A 20,818-nucleotide genomic window follows, 5' to 3' on the forward strand; every position below is an offset into this window, starting at 1 on the left:
ACCTAAATACACATTTCTCCAAAGAAGATATACAGATTGCCAACAAACACATGAAAGGATGCTCAACATCACTAATCATTAGAGAAATGCAAATGAAAACAATGAGGTATCACCTCACATCGGTCAGAATGGCCATCATCAAAAAATCTACAAACAATAAATGCTGCAGAGGGTGTGGAGAAAAGGGAACTCTCTTGCACTGTTGGTGGGTATGTAAATTGATACAGCTACTATGGAGAACAGTATGGAGGTTCCTTAAAAAACTAAACATAGAACTATCATATGACTCAGCAATCCCACTACTGGGCATATACCCTGAGAAAACCATAATTCAAAAAGAGACATGTAAGGGGCTTCCCTGGTGGCGCAGTGGTTGAGAATCTCCTGCCAATGCAGGGGACACGGGTTTGAGCCCTGGTCTGGGAAGATCCCACATGCCGCAGAGCAACTAGGCCCGTGAGCCACAACTACTGAGCCTGCGCGTCTGGAGCCTGTGCTCCGCAACAAGAGAGGCTGCGATAGTGAGAGGCCCGCGCACCGCGATGAGGAGTGGCCCCCGCTTGCCGCAACTAGAGAAAGCCCTTGCACAGAAACGAAGACCCAACACAGCCAAAAATAAATTAATTAATTAATTAATTTAAAAAAAATATATATATATATATGTGAATGACCAAGCCACACTTCTTCAAAAAAAAAAAAAAAAAGAGAGACATGTACCACAATGTTCTTTGCAGCACTATTTACAATAGCCAGGACATGGAAGCAACCTAAGTGTCCATCGACAGATGAATGGATAAAGAAGTTGTGGCACATGTATACAGTGGAATATTACTCAGCCATAAAAAGAAACGAAATTGAGTTATTTGTAGTGAGGTGGTTGGACCTAGAGTCTGTCATACAGAGTGAAGTAAGTCAGAAATAGTAAAACAAATACCATATGCTAACACATATATATGGAATCTAAAAAAAAAATGGTTCTGATGAAGCTAGTGGCAGGAGAGGAATAAAGATGCAGATGTAGAGAATGGACTTGAGGACATGGCGAGGGGGAAGGGTAAGCTGTGACAAAGTGAGAGAGTGGCATGGACATATATACACTACCAAATGTAAAATAGATAGCTAGTGGGAAGCAGCCACATAGCACAGGGAGATCAGCTCGGTGCTTTGTGACCACCTAGAGGGGTGGGATTGGGGGGGTGGGATAGGGAGGGTGGGAGGGAGACGCAAGAGGGAGGGTATATGGGGATATATGTATACGTATAGCTGATTCACTTTGTTATACAGCAGAAACCAACACAACATTGTAAAGCAATTATACTCCAATAAAGATGTTAAAAAAAAAAGAAGGTTTATCTGAAGTTGTACACTATCAAGTTAATTGTGGATGACTGGACTAAGGGTGAGGGTCAGAATTAAAAGGGAGAGGGAAAACAGAACAGGGATTCAGAAAAAAATAATACACAATTTTTTTGGTAACTTTGAATGATTACTTAGGCATTTTTATCTCTGTTACATCTTTTTAGTTCTCTCAAACCCCCAAGTGGGATGGTAGGGTGAATAATACACCATGAATATACACGTGTGCACATGATCTAAAGCTCTGTTTAAACACCTCTATTATTTAAACACCTGGTTTGTTGTGACAATCTATAGCACAAAAAGTTATGTAGGTGGTTTTATTTGAGTATATGTAGATTTCATGTGAATATATAAAAATACATACACAAAAGTACAAAAAAGAAGGAAAAAAGATATGAAATAGGAGTTTTAATAGAATTACGTTGGAAATATTCATGAGAGGCTTCCACTGTGGATCAAATGCTACCTACACAGGCCACAGATCAGCAGACTTCCCAGGTCAGAGAGAAGGAGGCTGGTTACCAAACTCCTGGGGAGCAGTAAGTGTCTAGTAGTGAGCATTTGCACAGCAAAGAGAAGGCAAATAACACTTACTTTAAAATCTAATTGATAATAATATATGAGTTGTTAGTAATCCCAGAAAAAGATATTAGTACTTCACTTAAATTATTTATAAATGCCTTGATTCATGATATAATTATTTATAAATAACACGGAATGGGAAAGTCATTTACAAAAACATGAGGTGCCTGCATAATGCAAACTCCAGACTAGAGGGAGAAATTGGGATTGAATTCTAACCACACACATTAACATTAACTAGTTTAGTGCTTAAAAAATATCAAAAGTTAACTTTAAAATTCCAATATATAATATTTGGTAACATTTCAAATTTATACAAACATGTTTGAATAAAAAAATAAAGCATATCCCCTGGGAGTGCAATGATAATAGACAGTGATAAAGGAAATCTAAGAGATTTTTCTTTTTGTGTTCAGGATTATTTTCCACAATGTGGATATACACTTTGAATCTGTACATGTGCATTGTGTGTGTGTGTATGTGTGTCCGTGTGTGTGTGGTTTTCTTTTTCCATCTGAAACTTGTCCTCAGGAGACAGGAAGACCGCAGGAAGAGCTGGAAAGCTTTTGTTCACCTCATGTTAGACAGCTAACCTCATGTGGACCTACCGCACCGTAGTCCCCTTCCAATCTCTTGCACCAGACAGCACCTGAGTGTTTCTGCTGGAACCCGTGGTATATTATTTTAGGCACATTATCTCAGACTTGGGAAAATGCAGCACCGTGAATTATTGTATTCCTTGTATTCCCCTGGATGAATGAAACGAATACCTGTGATTTAGGAATGGACTTTTCTTTAAAAAGGTGAAAGATTTGCAAAATGAGACGTTGAGAAAGAACCACTCTCTTTAAGGAGAAGGAAGAGAGAAAGATGAATCTGGACACAAGAATGCAAGAATGAAGATCAGATCATGTGAGGTTTATATATGGTTGGTGCAATTAAAAATATTTTTTTCTTCATACTCTGACAACTGTACTATTTAATTCATATTTGCTTTGTCCTATGCTGTAATCCCCTCTTGCTCCAGTCTCCAGTGAAGTCTTATTACATTCAAAATAGTTTTGTGTTGGGGCAGTAAAAGAAGGATGAGCTTTTTTGCATCTGTCTTTGCAGAGGCCACTGTAACTGCACTGCATTTAAGGAGGAGAGAGGTGCCAGAATCCCAGAGCACGGGTCTCAGTGAGGACAGCAGAGGCTCAGGGCAGATCTGAGAGTGGTGGGTAGTGACCATGTTAGGGCAGAGAACAAGGCATGCACTATTCCAGCGGAGGATAAGAGACAAGACCCCGTTCAATCAAATATGCTGTGAGCCTTTAAAAACGATGTCAGGCAATTGAATTTGTATGTATTTATCAGTGTTTCTCACCCCTAAAGCAGAAGAGAGTTAATGTACCTTCTCAGGGATTCCACTGAGGAAACTAAGCAGTTGGGGATTTACAGGAAGTCTGTTTTATTTTGAACATTCATTTATCAGAGGAGTACAGAAACAGAACCGCAGTGAATAATATAAAATAAAGGATTTATTGTAGGGAGAGACCACAAGCATTTGTGGGTATTTGTTAAACAGTCTATTGAAGGCTGTTGTTTCTGTTTCTTGGGTTAGGTCTGAATGGTCAGCTGGGAAGGAAAAGATAGAGGAGAAACGGGGAAAGCAACTGACTGACAAAGAAAGATGTTTCTCATAGTCTCCGTTCTTAGATGCAGGTGCCCCACAAATATGTGGGTGCCCTTGACCATGACACAATATTCTCAGTCCAGTTGCTAGAGAAGCTGAAAGAGGAGATGGCAGGAACTAGAGGAGTTTAGAGGCCTGGCTGCTACTGCAACAAGATCAACCAGCAGATCGGCGACAAAGCGCGTGAGCTGCAGCAGCTCCCAAACTCACACTCCCCTTCTGAGGATAAACATCGGTGCTGCTGCCCTGCCATCTTTCAAGATATACGCAAATTCCACTTGTGGCCAATTCTCACTTGCAAGTAAGAAGATCTCAATGATAATTGCAATTTAAATTCTGATGTCTGGAGTGTGAAACTCAGCTAAGCAAAACTCATTAAAAAAAAAAAAAAAAAAAGGTATGCCTTAACCAGGGCTGTGTATTATGCTTTATTTTAGGTGGAAAGAAAGTGACAATTCTTGATTTTCTGAGTTTAAATATTGAATACAATGTTAAATGTGATAAGCAGTTAGGTTCCATATACAAGCCCTGGCACATAATCAGGACTCCACCAATGGAAGAAGCAACAATAATGATGGTGATGTTGATGAAGAAAGAAGGGGGATACTGGGTTATGATGGTGATGTAAGGACACAAAGTATGGTAATAAATAAAGGAAACTCCTCAACCACTGTTTTCAAAGCAATGCACGGCTGTTCTCATAGAAAACTGGATAAATCACTTACGGATTAGCAGTTCTAATGATCCACTCATCTTGTTGTATCCTCAAAGGTGCTATTCTCTGAATGTCTCTTATTATCTCCAACCCGTAAGTAACTCTTGTGTGAGCTTATCATAGCTCTTCATGTGCTCACCTATCATATGTCTCTGATAGGTCATATCATGACATATGATCATATCATATATCACACCATACGTCGTGACCTCTTACAGCTAAGGGATAATCTGGCTTTCAGGGTCGCGTGGCAAAGAGCATGACATCTTTGGGTAGCAAGAACCACTGTTATTTGGCAAAGACCTGTAGAAATGGCAGGCTTTTTGGTTTTACGGACTGTGCGTAGCTATCTGGATGAGCTGCATGGTATTCTTACTGTTAATTGTCCTAAAGAAAAACTTTTTTGAAATAGTGAGAAAGGCAAGAAACTTGAAGGATATGATACAGAGATGTTTTGTCTTGAAAGGGTGAAAGAAGTATAATACATAATTTTTCTAAGTTTGATTATTAAGGTAGAGAACATTACTCTCCCCCTGTATTCCTCAGAGGGGCGTCCACCTCTATTCCAGTTCTTCTCCCGGATGCGTGGCCGCATTGTACTGCGTCATCCCCTCCCTACCTCCTCCCACACTTCAGCTCGGCATGGCCATTGACCTGCTGTGGCCAGTGAAATAGGAGCAGAAGAGAAACGTGTCAGTTCCCTGTAGGAGGAATTAATTGTAGACACTCAGATTTAAACTTCTATTTCTCAGGTAGTGATCACAGGAGCAAGAGCTGAGAGGGGGCCTCCGTGAGCCTGGGGCTCTGAGTGACTTCCGGGGGCTAAACATTATGCTGCTCCATTTGGACATTTAGGATGAGTGAGATGTAAACATTCGTTGTGTTAAGCCACCCAGAATAAGGTGGTGTTTGTTATTGCTGCCTGACCTAGCCCATCCTGACTAGTAAAGGTGGTGACCTGCACGGCTTATATACTAAAAAAAGAACCATCCCAGAATGTACAGTCCAAAGCCACTCAGCTTCTTGTCATAAAATTCATACAGCGAGGAGGAGGCCACAGATCCACAGATGGTGGGCCAAACTCCTTGGTGGTTGGTATTGGGAGAACAAGTGTTAAGCCTAGGGAGAACGTGTGGGCAGCCATCTGTCTCTGGCCAAGTGAACATGCGAATGTTCCAGGTCTTTAGGCAAAAGCAGAAAAGGGGTGGCAGCTTTCTGCTCAACAGATAATCTCAAGATGCAAAACTTTTTCGCTCTGTGCCTTGTTTTTCTACGAAGCCTCCAGATCTCTAGTTCTCAGTCATCAACAAACAACTATATGAACGCATGACTTTGTTTTTAGTCTACTTCTTGAAATAAATAATTTCAGACACTTGATAACCTGGCCATGCATGTGTTTGGTGAAACAGCTGCACTGTTAAGATAATGACACAAAACATTTAACATGCTCAATTCATTTCATGTTAAAAAAAAGGAAATAAAATCGTTTGAGAATTACCCAAAAACGGCTAGATACAAATGTGGATATTATATTCATTCTAAATAGGCTTGTTCTCTTTATTATGAAGAATATCATTTTATAAATACTTATTAACTTAAAAGAAACTGTTAGTGGCTAGTGCTTTATAATTATTGTTCAGAGATTTTGAATGTTTTTTAATTCCATGATAACATAGCTTTTTCAGACTAAAATAATGTGCTGAGAAATATAACCTATTCATTACAGTCCATAAAGTGCTTAATTAGCCCACCTGTTTAAAATTATCTGGATTATCCTTAAGTTTGATTAGGAAAGAGAGATGTTTTAATTTCTTGAAGGATGCTAAAGGATCTCATATAACTTTTACCCTAACACCTATGTCAAAGTCAATAAATATTTATTAGGAGCATATTAGGTGTCAAAGCCTGTGCTAAATGCAAAGACACACAGTGAAAAATACAAGTAGGACCTGTTTGAATGTACTTTACAGATTATATTAAGATCAATATTAAGCATGCAATTACACAAGTAATGTGTTATGGTCTGATAAGTGCTACAAAGAGGGGCATTCAAGCTACTGTAAAGAAGATAATAGGAAGATGTAATCTTATCTGAAGTTCAGGAAAGGTTTTCTAGAAGAATAAGATATAAGCTAAGAGAAACTTGAAAGATAGGTAGGAAGCAGGTAAAGGGGCAGAGGAAGAATCTTCCAGATAGTGGAATTAGCTTTGCAAAAGCTAGATAACTAGAAGTGATGTGATATATTCAAGGAATAAAATAAAGAATAAGTGTACAAAAAAAAGAATAGGGGGATTGGTGGAAGCAGACTGGAGCAGACTGGTTTGGAAAAAGACCTTTGTAGGTTGCTGATATAGATAGATAGATGGACAGATAGATAGGCAGATACATAGATACTTAGATATAGATATAGATATAGATATATATGTAATAACTGAATGAGTTTGCCTAGGGAGAGCATTTAGAATGAGAACACAGAACCTTCTTCAGGACTTAGAACTGAGTCCTGAGAAATTCCCACATTTAAAATTAGAGGAGGTTGAAAAAATAATGGGGGAAGAACTGTTAGTGAATCAGGAAGAAAACAAAGTATGACATTACTTAAAGCAAAGAAAGAGTCTTTCAAGAATATGGAGTGGTGCTAGCCCCCATCTCAAGCTAACTGTCCACAGGAATAGAGACCCTGTGTTGTGAGATCTTCTGATTTTATAAACAAGCAAAAATCTAGACTATGTAAAACTCTTCAATTTTTAAATCAAGATTGACTGTTAAAATTGTACAAACTCAATCAAAAGGCTGTGTTATACCAAGATTTGTAAGCAACAGTGATAGCTATTTCGTTTAATCAGACATCTAGAAAATTAGCAAAAACATTTGGCTGTAATTCTTAATTCAGCAGGTATTGAACCATTGTACAGCCAGAAACAGGGACATACTGAAACAAGGAAAACTACTGAATTTTTACAACCAGAAGTGTTCAATTGACAACTAGTAGGGCTTACTCTATATATGAGAGTATCAAATTTAGTTATAGTCTTAACACCAGGGAAAGATTTGCACATGAGCAAGAACAGGCCCCATTATATGTTATTTTACTGCTTGTTCTACGTAATGCATAAGAAGAAAACCTTTTTCATCTTCTCTGGTTCTAATTTCACCAGACATACCCCCAAGTACAAGAAAATGTGTTGACATCCTTGATAACGTGATTATCTCCTCAACTAGGTGGCCAGCGCTATTGTACTACAGCCTGTATCTCTACCAGGATGCACACCAGGGAACCCTGTATCAATCTACTCTCAGATCCAGGCCTGCAATGTCTATCATGGCCGCTGGGATGGTGCAGTGACCTCAACTGAAGCATGACTCCTTCTCTGGAAGTCCCAAGTATTCCCTCTTTGACTTGACACCAGACTGGTGGCTTCGTGTGTACATTGGCTCTTTCTCCCCTGCTAGTATCTGAAATGCACGTTAAAAGCATGAGGGAAGTCTGCCAATGTGAATTTACATTAGACTTTGGAGGAGGTTGACAAAGAAAGAATTTGAACGGAAAACCTGACTAAATCAGTACACATGTCAAGTTCAAAATCATTTCTCCTCTTCTAGAGGAAGAAATCCTCTAGATTTTGAAATAACATTTTTGGTGTTTCTAGCAGCTACAAACAGACTGCTCATCAGTTAGGGCTCTAGAAGTGTAACTTTTTTTTTGGATTTAAAATTACTTGACATGCATTAGTATCACAAGAGAGAGAGAGATGAGACAAGAATGTGACTGAATATTTGATTATTCTGTTGTATTAGATTCACCCCCTGAAATTATAAACTATAGTTTGGTGAGCACATCCTTTTTTTTTTTTTTTTACTTTTAAATATTTCTTCTTTCTTTATATTTATGGGAATACTAAGAATTATGGTTACCAGAGTCCTCATTTCCATAAGATATAAATGAGGTTTCAAACGAGATTTGACATTAAAATAAGATTTCTAATGTCTGCATTTCCATTATTTCCACATCTATGAAATTTGAAATAACTTCATTAAATTGAAAGGTAAATAAATTGAATTTGCTAACAAGTCTAAAATGTAGTGATGAATATAGTGAAGTCAGCGTAGGCTAGATTACTTTTCATACATCATGTATAATTAAAGAGGTGATATGTTATTATGTCATTGAATATAAAATATAACCCTTATTTCTGCAAGATAAAATGCTCAGTGGCAGTGGGGTGTGACTGAAACATCTACGACCCAGTGATGGTCAGTGTTGGTTCGACCCTCTAAAAGGATGTCCTATGTCTTTCCTCACGACTCCTTCTTGGTTAAATGTGTTTAAAATCTAAGTTTGGAGAAAGAAAGGAACCTTTCCTGATAGGCAGTGATTTACAATGTAACTTCATTATGGATACATTTCCCTAAATGCAGTCTGGCTGACTATAGAGTACCAAGGAACAAACAAAAAACCCCAACTCTTCTAGACATGAAATCTATATTAGGCAGGGGCCCAACTAGAGGAATTTAATTCCGATGGCTTGAATGAAGATAATTTAATGAAGAAACTGTTTAAAAGAATCATGGGATATAATGAAGGGACTACTTAAAAGAACAAAAGCAAATCCTGAGTGAAGCATCCAGGGAGCGGCATCTTAGGAAGCCATCACCTCCCTTGGTGTTGAAGGGGCAAAGGGAGGAGATAGTGTCCATCCTGGAGGCCAGAGCGCAATGCAGCAGCTGAAGAGGGGTCGCCCAGTAGGAGCTCTGGTTGTAGAGGGATGGGGCCTTGTAGGGAGCAAGCTGTAAGAGTAAGTACCCTGTATCCCTCTCCTACTCCCTGATCTGCTGATGCCAAGTAGGGGTCAACTCAACAGACGTCAACAAGCCAGGGACCCTGGGTGATGCAGCCAGCAGAGCGCCCAGCAGAGCAGAGAGGGGCCGTGAAAGGATCTGAGTGGAGGGTGCAAACGGTGAATGCTCAGCACAGATTTGAAAACAGAGAGGCTGGGAAGGTCTCCAGGATAACCTCGGGCAGTGTGCCTAGGACTGGCCTCAAAAAGCATGTCCAGAAACTTGGAGATTCCAAGTAACTCTGTTTGGAGAGGTAACACTCTGAAACCGATGGTGCTTACTGGCCTTGAATACGGTCGTGCCAGGAATAATACTGGGCCCTTTTAACCTTTTGTCTTATTTCATATTGATAATACCCAGTTCTGGGAGGAATCATTACCAATGTGTATAGATTTTTTAAAAAAGAAAGAAAGCAAAAAAAAAAAAAAAAAAAAAACCCAAAGAAACAAAACAAAAAAAACAAAACACAGCCAAAAACCAAAAAACCCTGATTTTTGAGAGCTTAAATAGCTGGTAAGTAGAGAGACTGGTCTTCAGGCTGAATTCTCATCATATCTTCAGCCTGCATTCTTTCCTTTACACCATGCTTCCCTTTGACATTTGAAAGCGTTTGCTTAGCTTAAAGAAAAATAGGCAGCAAAACCCCTTTATCGTCTTTTCTGGAGGTAGCCGTGACCACTTCTGTCAGCAGGACTGTCACTGTGGCCTTTTACTTCAGACCTCCCAAGTCTGTTCCTTTTTCAGATCTGGCTTCAACCCAGGCCTGGTCTTCACTTTACTTTCCTACCATCTGGTCCACTTCTTTCCTTTTTTTTTTTTTTTTTCTCTGGCTCCAGTCCCTAGACTCTAGTCAACCACCTCTCTCTCTCTCTCACACACACACACACACACACACACACACACACACACACACACACAAAATCTTCTTGGGTTTGGAAAAATCTGGAATCAAAGGTGAAGAGTGTGAAAGAAAAAACTGGAAGTAAGTAAAGAGGCTAGCAAGTGTCCGCCGAAAGAGCTGGCACTTCTGAAGTGGGCCAGTGGAGTTGAAACTGCCAGGGAGCCTGGGCTGCCGCTCTGCAGCTTCGGGCACACGGTGAGCCCTGCAGACAGCACACGGCTGCCCTAGTTTGCCGTTCTGAGTTGAAACCTCAAAAAGAACGGGAAGAAAGCAGAGCAGGAGTGAACTGAAGTGCAACGGGGCAGAATTACACTTCTGCAAGCATCTCTTTGGTGCAGTAGTGTAGCTGTTACCCTCCGCTGTGGTGTAGTGTAGTGTATCCACAGCTGGATATTTTTCTGAGAAAATGGGGAGATCTAGCAGGACCTTACTTGCTTAAGAAGTTAAAGTTATATAAAAGATACTTTCATAATTCAGAAGGCAACTGAAATCTGGAAAATTCATTTTATGATTGAATCTATTAATGTTTATATTTTTGCATCGCAAGCATATTGATGAATATGGCCACTCCCTCTCTTCGATGCCTCCAGTCTCTCTTTTCTGTTGAAGCAAAAGATGATTTTCTTAAAGCTAATGAAAGTTAATTTTCAGGGTCCCTCACTTGTCTGGGCTGTTTCCAAGACTTTATGTCTAATTTTGTGTTTGCAATTTGGTATTCTTTTTCTTAAAAAGGGCCCGTCAAATTTTATAAGCTTCAGGCTCCACAAAACCTGGTTTCTGTGCGGGGAGGGGGTGGGGGGGTGGGGTGGAGTTTGGGCTTGGGCCTCAGGAAATGACATGCCGTGGTGAGACAATCCTTTTAGCACCAGTTGGCAGAATCTCAACTCCTTGGTGGAAATACTGTCAAAATTGTCACTTGTGACTTCATCTTTCTGCTCCATGACACATCTAAAAAAGAGTTAATCAGTGACAAATTCTTATGTAATAAAGTGCCTCCAAGATGCCTTTCACAGCACTCAGGCCAAATAAACTTGAGAGGTTTAATGGATGCATGAATTAAGTGCTGCAAGCCCTTCAAAGAAGCTTTCAAACCAATCGACTCTAAATTGTGTGGAAAGGAAAATGCAGAGTGATTGATTGTATCTGGTGCATTATTGCTCTCTAAAAATATTACTTATCTGTATCTTTGGAATAATACTTTCTTCTCTTTATTTTTCCTATGGTTCCACTTTCTATTTAAGCTCTAGGCATAGACATACATTAATGAGGAAGCAAGAATAGATAGCTGAGATCTACACACTTTTTCTGTAAGGGGACAGATAGAAAACACTTTCAGCTTTGCAGGCCACATAATCTCTACTGTAACTACTCATCCTGATGCCGTAGCATGAAAGCAGCCATAGTCAATAGTTCAATGAATGGATGTGATTGTGTTCCAATAAAACTTTATTTATGGATACTGCAATCTGAATTTCATATAATTTTTATGTGTCAGGAAATATTACTTTTCTTTTGTGTTTTAAAAAAATCCTTTAAAAATGTAAAGTCATTCTTAGCTCACAAGAGCAGAAAACAGTCTAGATTTGGCCTGTGAGCTATCATTTGCAAACCTCTGATGTATAGTAACAGTGGAAAGAATCTGAGTTGTATTCAGACTTGTTTTCAATCTTGAGTCTATCACTATTAAATAAATGAACTTGTGTATCAGTTCACCAACTCCCCAGAGCCTTTGCATTCTCTACCTATAAAATGGGGTTGCAATATTTATCCTGGAGGGCTGTCGGTAGAATTACATGAGGCATAGTATTTCAACGAATTTATCATAGTTTCTCAAGAGTAGTAGTTACTCAATATATTTGAATTCTCTTCAGTTTTCTTGACTATTTTTTTGGCTGACTTGACTAGTCCATTTTGAACAGATATTTTACAGCCATAAAAATTGAAAAAAATGTTTTGAAATTAAACACTAAAGTGGTTAAGTTTTCAAGTAAATTAATGAGAAGATACGATGAAAATGTCATTCATATTCATGTTTGTATTGCCATTATTTTAATGTTGCTCTTTGGGGGTCATATAGTTTTCTTTGCATTATTACAATTTTTAGTTTTCAATGAAAATATTTGTATGTTTTGAATTTGATAATAATTAGTATTATGTTAATTTTGTGCTTTTCCTGTGAGGCCTTACTATACCTGCTCCACTGGGCTTACCGTATATAATTTATGGCCAAGACGACACTGACAGTACAAATGCTACATGCTACTCTAAAAATGTATATTTATAGAGCAATGTGTGTGTCAGTGATTTAACTCTACTAGTGTATATTGAAAGTGTACACTGTTGACCAAGGTCACAAAGACCCTTGAAAAAAATGCATTACTTCCAGATAATCTGCATCCAATTAATTCTCCATATGACTTTATTAGTTAAGCCAAAATTCTAGGGCAGTTAATTCTAAACAGAGGGAAGAAGTAATGAGCTTTCAAATCATCCTAAGAATTTTTTCAAAAATATCCTGATTCTTCACCACTCGCCTTACCCCCCATGCTCTCAACACACAAAGAACTGTGGGGTAGGGAGCATGGTTTATTTGTATTTTGAAAAGGAAAAGCTCCTCAGGTGATTCTGACACCCCTACACACACACACACACACACACACACACACACACACACACACACACACACACACGTGCACACAACGAAACATCACTTTTGAAGGTCAGTGGCAGTACTTTTCTGTCTGTTAGGATTCTTCCTAGTCAAGAAGCTATTTTGCTTCAAAACCTGCTCTGAATGTAGAGGATTATTACCAGGGAGTTACATTCAGTTTTCTCCAGGTCAGCAGTCAGAATTTTGATGATTTTCTCCTTCAGTCTTTGATGCCCGAAACAGTTATTGAACGTTCACTGCAGGAAGACACTGCCACATGCTGTGAGGTATAAAAAAGGATGAATACTACTTCTCATCTTTTAAGGAGGTACAATATAATAGAAGCGATAAGACAGGCACACACCTAAGTGTATATTACAACATTAAATGAGAGGTATGCAAAAGAAATACAATGTCCTACTGGAAATTAGAGGATCGTGAGATCATTTATGATTTCAGGGACCAAGAAAGTCTTCATATATAATTGGAATTGCTATTTTTAAATGTTGCCAATTTCTAGGAAAATGGGTAAGCCTTATAATGCAGTAGTGTTTGTAAATTTAAGATTTGATTAATGGTATTGAACTGTTAGGTACATCTTGATTTAAAAATATTTGAGCCTCCCTGTGCCATGCGGCTGCTTCCCACTAGCTATCTATTTTACATTTGGTAGTGTATATAAGTCCATGCCACTCTCTCACTTCATCTCAGCTTACCCTTCCCCCTCCCGATATCCTCAAGTCCATTCTCTACATCTGCGTCTCTATTCCTGTCCTGCCCCTATGTTCTTCATAACCTTTTTTTTATTTTTTTAGATTCCTTGGTGCTTTGTGACCACCTAGAGGGGTGGGATTGGGAGGGTGGGAGGCAGACGCAAGAAGGAGGAGATATGGGGATATATGTATATGTATAGCTGATTCACTTTGTTATAAAGCAGAAACTAACACAACATTGTAAAGCAATTATACTCCAATAAAGATGTTTAAAAAAAAATTTTGAGTCATCCTCTTATGAGTAGTATCCATAAACGGTTTAATGCATCTGACAACATCAGCCTTCCTAAAATAGTTCCTTTCATTATATAAGAGCATATAGCTATAAAATCCAAAGTTTCTTTAATGTAACAATTTATAATTCCACCAAAAAACTCCTCAAACGGATCAAACCATATTTATTATATTTAGCTTTTTCCCTCCAAATGAAGGATTCCATCATCGCGCATTCTAGCTTTCCTGACTCTTTCATTAAACAGAGAAGAAAGGAAAAATTCATTAAAAAAAATCTACCTATATCTCTAACGTATGAAATAAAAGAAATAATTTCCAGAATTCTTAGAAAGCTGCAGACATAAATGGATTGTTTTCAACAGTTTTTGTTAAACTCTATGCCCCTTAGGAAAGAATTGCTTTCTGGGTTATAAACAGTACACATGAAAGTTACAAGCTTCACAATAATATTTATATTAGAAAAATGGGGCACCAAATGGAGATTTTCCATTTGATGCTAAAAGCATTTATCAATTTCTTTCCTTCAGTTTTTATCCCTTCAAATTCTTCAGCAAGAAATTTTGGTCATTTGTTAAAGTCTAGTTTGTTTGATTACATGTGAAAATTAGATAAGATTTAGTTCAATTTAGTCATGAACAGCTCATGAAACAGTTAATTCATAATAAAATGAATTTGTCTCTCTCCAGATCCTCACTGCAAATTTCACTAGAGGGCCTTTAGACATAGAGATATAATGAATAGAAATCCAAATTACCATTGGGAAATTCTCCAGTAAGGCCAGGGTTTTTAAAAGGTAAATTTTGAGCAATATATATTGAACTTGATTTCAACAACTGCTTGAACTTAAGAGTTTAAAATGAAAAGGCAAATTGCTGGGTACTTTCCTTTATTTTGTGACCTTAAAAATTTTCCTATAATCATAACAAAATTCTTTTAATTAAGAGTAACTTAATTTATGTGGTGTATTTGGGAGCAGTTGCTCTTAAAAAATATTTTTAAAAAGTGAAAAAAGTTTTTCTAATAAACAAATTTTTGTTATCTTAATTGTCCCATTTTCTCACAGTCAAGAGGATTTCTTTCATCTGGATCATTTTCTCACAGTTTAGAAGGGCACATGGATGAAACTATCACCCAGAGCATTCCAGTGACTCAAGAATATCAAGAACCATCACCATATTTGAGGAGAATGAGACAATAAAATGCAAACTCCAGAAGGGGTATACCTTTAGGCTTTAATATTAACATTGCTGTTACATGGCCATTAGTAATTTGAGTAAATACGAATTATATAGGTTATGTTTATTGATTTGAAGTGATGGGGTTACAAATCATTGGGTCCTGGATAGTGGAGAAATATAATGTTACTTATGTAGGCAACGGCCGTGCCTATAATACTCATTCTAATATTAACCACCGATGCCATCACACCTGTAGACCAGGGAAGTACTAGCCAGGAAGATGAGTTGACATATCTTTCCTTATCCTATTCATTTCTTCACTCATTCGTGAAGCTTTCTTTTTACTTTTGTAATCCTCCAATGGTCTGTACCCCCTGTACCTTGCTCTGAAAATTCTTTTTTATTCATTCAAAATTGAGTCCTTGTAGAACAGGCTTTCTGCCTTTGATATATATATATGTGTTTATACAAGTTTTCTTTATTTCTGCTTCTGTTCCTGACTGCTATTAAACAGCTCACATAATACAGAAACCACAAGAAGTAAACTCTCAAGAGTGACTTTCTTCAAGGGCCCTAGAATGCCTGTAGATGATCTATGAAAGCTTATGTAGTTCCCTTGGAGCATTTTCTCAAAGAACACCCTAATGTTAGATAGGAGAAAGTGGTATCTTCCAGGCTAAGTAACTTTCTTCCATTACTCAAGCACTTTTTCTTTCTTTTACGGCTGTCCCCTGCCTGTCTGCAGTTGTAATGGATGGGTAGAAAATTCTAAGTTTCTAAGCTTATGGCTTGAGGGTTTAGGTTTAACTCTTTCATATCCATCAGGATTAAGTTACAAGAGGTGGTAATTCTATTCTACATGAGCAGATAGGAAATCAGGAAAAAATTATCTGAACCAACCAACCCATCCAATTTGACATCCAAGTTATATTTTTTAGTGTAAGTTTGTCACATGACATACGTAGTGTCTTCTGAATGCATACCTGAGTGATATAATTGTAATTATTTACCCAGTTCTGTGTAACTTTGATCTATTACCATTTGGAACAGGTCTGATCTAAAGATATAGATTTATAACAGTTTCAGGTTAGTGGAGAGAGGTGTCACAGATTATCTCTATTAGTAGCATTAGTACAACTACTATCACCACGACCACTACTAATTTCAATCATTACTACCTTAAAACCTTCACATATTTTCTTGTTTATTTTCACAATAACCCTGACAGAACAATAGAGAGATGATATTATTACCTTACTTTTACAGATGAAGAAAGGGAAACACAAAGAGGTTAATTTGGACAATGTCAGGCAATGGTAGGAAAGGAGGCAGTTTTCTGATTGAGAAAGTCGGGCTTCCAGAGCCCATGCTTTACCACTCTGCTACGTGTTTATTCTGTATCCACTCAGCATTCAATAAATGCTCAAGTATTAGACATCAACACAGACACACAGACACTCAGTTATAAAAATGAGTGAGAGATATCCACAAGGTACCCTGCGTATAATAATAACAGGTACCAAAGACAGTAAATGCAACAGAAATTAGTTTGATAAAAGTATGCACAGGATCCAATGGGAACATAAAGAACAGATAGCTTATTTGACTTCTGTGCAAAAGTAAAGATCAGAAAAGCCTTCATCGAGGGCATGGACTTGTGAACTGTGTTTTTAAAGTAGATTAGTGTTTGTCAGGAGGACCGGAGAGAAGAATGGTACAAATGGAGTTGCCACTTGAAATGAAGCCCAAAGAAACCATAAGGGGTTTCTTATGGCTGTATAGTCGAGGGTAAGGGTTGAGAGCAGTAAGAAATGACTCCACAGAGTGATGAGGAAGCCAGTCTTGAGGGAGTCGGCATAGCCATAGGGAAGAGTTTGATTTTTTTTTCTTATGGAAATTGGATACTCAGTAGGGGTTTTAGGCCAAAAATATCTGGGTTTGAACGTTGGGCCCAATAACCTGTGTGATAATATTCAAGGCCTTGCATCTAAGTCTCAGTTCTCTCACTTCAGAAGCACAGGTTATTAATACTTAACCTCACTACCTGTTGTGAGTGGTGAGACGATTATATGTAACATACACCTGATCCCTTATCCCCTAGTCGAGAGAGAAAGGAGGAGCAGAGAGGGCGTGCGTGTGTCTGGATGTAGGTGTGGAGTGCTGGTGGTTTTAGTGGTTGTCAGGGTGCTTGGGTCCAGCAGTTGATAGGGCTGTCCACGACATTTGAGTTTTCCTCTTCCTTATGGGTTATGGGAAGATTACACTTCCTTCCTCTCTAGAACTAGGACATAGCCATTGGCAGGCTTGTCTATTGAGATTTTTGCAGAAGCCATGTGTGTAGCTTTAAATGGGTGCATTTAATTATCAGGATAAGACCCACAGCACTCTCCCCCTCTGCTCCGCTGTTTATGGAGGCTTCTATGGAGGCAGAACTTCCATATCCTGCAGGGCCCGGCATGGTTATCAGCCCCACTACCAACTCCTGCTGGGCCTGTACTATACGAGAGAAAACAACTCTTGCTGAGACAAACCGCTGAGAATTTGGAAGTTGTCACTGAAGCATAACCTATCCCATCCCAACTGATGCATGAGTCAAACAGAGTGTAGGCTGTTAATGGGGTTTCATGGAATTGGGGTTGGAGTAGGGAGTCTCTCACGTGGGGCTGTAGGAAAAGTAGAGCTAGTGGTCACTGAAAGGTGAGTGGCAACTTGACATTTAATAGTCCCCAAACTCAAGGGACACAAAACGAGGAATTCTTGTTCCCAAAGAAAAGTCACTACAACAGTAAGCTGGGAGAGACCTGAGCCAACCACTGGCAGTCTGTGTGGTCCCCCTGGTATGACTGATACGTGTGTCTCAGGACCATTAATTATACTAATCTCATTTTAAGATGCAGGGATGGGACCAGCATGGTGTCTGGCATATAACTTAAGCTCAACAAATGTTACCTGCATTATGAATCTTCTTTTTCCTTCTTCCTTTATAAGATCCTGTGTTTGCTATTTATTTAGCAAATGGTTGGGGTTGTTTGAACTGAATAACCTTAAAAACGCAACCCATATAATGATTTACTTCTGCAACTTAGTGTTTCTATAATTAAGTACTTCACATGCAAGCATAAATGTGCTCAGAATTATTCTTTTGCATCCATTCATTATGCAGTAGTGAATAAGGCATGACCTTATAATTTTTATATTAGAAGAGTAAACGCACCAAACATTTTCTTCATCCCATAAAGTTTTATTCCTTTGTTGTTGCGTTTGTGTGGATATCTGCACGGGGTTTTTAATCAAAGCATTTCATTTGGTGACTATATGGATGCCGATGCTTTGACACTATTAACATAGCTTAGCAACCAACTGTGATGACTGTCCAGTCAGTGAAGGGCTGTGCGAGGAAAAGTCTGTGCATGCGATCAAAATGTGTGCTTGTGGCATGCTTTATGCAATATGTAATGATAACTTATCAAACTTCTAGGAAACCAGAGTATCAAAAATTGTGGAATAACATCCCGTACTTGAGTATGGACAACCAAAAGAGGAATCACAAGGCAGGGCAGGTAGAGAAACATATGAAAGTCTGCAGTAGAAAGGGTGGAAACCTGAAGTTTTGTCACAGTCAAGTATCCAATGATCGAGATAAAATACAACTCACCAGTAACTGCCACCAGAGCCTCATTATTTCCTTGCCTTTCCTTTTTTTTTTTTTCTTTTTTTTTGTGGAAAAGGACTGACAAGACCATGCTCTACCGGGGCTAAAAAGATGAATTAGGCATTGTCTAGGAGTTCACAGAGTTTAAGCACGACAGTTAAATTAATGTATAAGACTACCCTAGCACAGAGTTTTAGAAAAAAAGCAAAAGCTGAACTGAGTATTAACAGTTCCAGTTTAAATTATGTGGGGAGCAGTCATAACATCATAGTTTGTTGGAACCTTAGCATTCACCTAGTTCAATCTTTTAACCAATCAAGAAACTCTGTGCAAGATCAAACAGCCTTCATTTGAATATTTCTAAATGCTGACTTGAGATTAAATCATATCCCAGCTTTGTGGTATGCTCACCAGGCATTTTATTAACCTTAATAAATTTTCCTTTTCCATTTAGCAGTCTTCTTTCTGATACAAAGAAGGTTCTAGATACATTAATTATATTATTTGAAGTCATACTAAAAAGAAATGTTTCTTAATGTTTAATAAGCTGAATTCAATCAATGTTTACATGCCAAAAATACAAATACGAGCTAAAGTCAAAATTGGATTAGATGTTTTTTCCCCCTGGAAATTAATTTGACAAAAGTCCAGGATTAAGAAGACCAACGTATGGGGCTAAAGGCTTTTCATAATAGTAATAGATTTGTATATACTCTATGCTAAGAGTATAAAGTTAGAGCATTAGTATTGTAAGCCTGTTCTAAACTTGTACTTGGAAGTCTAGGTATCTTAGATATCAACTATGAAGCTCTTTAACATGATACATTGGAAAATAAAGTCTTGGTTGTCCAATTCATTTATTTGCAGATTTGGGGACTTACAGTCAAATGTGGCTTCTAACATACATGAGCTGATCAAAGACAAAAACCATAACTCACTTTATTTTACTCTTATCATGGAACACAATTTGTTGATATCTTGGTATATAACATGCAATCTCTGGACCTTAGTGTTTCTGAAATAAATAAATATCTCTTAGATTGACTACTAATTGTATTGGAAATGCATTTAAGCTATAGCCATGGAGACAATTTAAGGAAGAAATAAGATAGATTGCCAGGAGCTATTAACTACTGGGGCATATCTGCTCGTCAATGTCTTGATAAGACAGACAACTCACACAAATTCAAATTAGCCAGTAGTACACAAGCAAGAAAGTACAGTCCTCCCTCAGCATCCACAGGGGATTGGTTCCAGGACCCCCGCGGATACCAAAAGCCGTGTATGCTCAAGTTCCTTATATAAAATGATGTAGTATTTGCATATAACTTATGCACATCCTCTCACATACTTTAAATCATCTCTAGATTACTTATAATACCTAATACAATGTAAATGCTGTGTAAATAGTTTACAATGTAAATGACATGTAAAAATTTGCTGGAGCATAGCAAGTTCAATTTTCACTTGTTGGAATTTGGAATTAATTTTTCAAAAATCTTTAATTTGCAGTTGGTTGAATCTGAGGATGCAGAACCCAAAGGTGAGGAGGGCCGACTGTTATGTCTAAAAATGTAAGAGCGTCTAAGAATTTTAATGAAACTTGAAAATGGGTTCTACATTTACAGTGAATCACTAATCTCAGGAAGACAGTTGATAAGTTTGTATAAAAGTCAGAAGCCACATTAATTTGTGTAGATTCAGTAATATTACTTAAAGATCAGGTTATTTAACATAGTAATATATAAGGTTTAATTGTATTTCTATAAATAATATAATAAACTTACCCAGTAAAATATCTTCCGAAAAGTCACTTTGGGAGAATATATACTTTTTTTGAAGATGATTAAAATGTAGCTTTTTACTTTTAATTTTTAACTTCTCACACTGAAATTGCCTTCACAGTCAGTTTATAATGCATTTGAGGGAAAATAAGTATCATTATTGGATAGTTACATCTTGCTGATGTCTGAGCTCTTTCTAAAGAAACACATTTATTGTCAAAGGATAAAGCTTTGCTACCGTTGACGATATTAAAAAGAAAATGCTGCTAGTTCAGAGGGAAGATGAAAGAGAACCTAATAAAATGCTTTAAGCAAAGACAGCATCACTGAAATAAATGGACATCTTTCCAAGGAAATTCTGTGTAGCTGACAATGTTCATTTGTTCAGGGAAGCAGGGTCTGGTGGGTGCAAAAAAAAAGAGCTTCCACACATTTCATTCTCTTTCACAGCAGCTTCTTTCCTCGCCAGGTTCTT

The 20,818-nt window shown here is 38.0% G+C and overlaps 1 protein-coding gene across 3 annotated transcripts in view; it reads left to right on the top strand.

The window, feature by feature from the left end:
• Positions 1-20,203, top strand: part of LOC309647393 (uncharacterized protein) — a 198,518-nt gene extending 178,315 nt beyond the window's left edge. For 2 of the 3 annotated variants that reach the window (XM_082434735.1, XM_082434732.1), the window contains one exon: positions 7,555-10,026. In XM_082434735.1, the coding sequence (XP_082290861.1) occupies positions 7,555-7,695 (141 nt within the window). In that variant the 3' untranslated portion in view covers positions 7,696-10,026. Of the gene's footprint in view, positions 1-7,554; positions 10,027-14,792 lie in introns of those variants that run through there. The other variant, XM_082434733.1, reaches the window with a different exon arrangement.
• The last annotated feature ends 615 nt before the right edge of the window (positions 20,204-20,818 follow it).

This window comes from Balaenoptera physalus, assembly GCF_965194825.1.
Source record: "Balaenoptera physalus genome assembly, chromosome: 18".
Taxonomy (NCBI): Eukaryota; Metazoa; Chordata; class Mammalia; order Artiodactyla; family Balaenopteridae; genus Balaenoptera; species Balaenoptera physalus.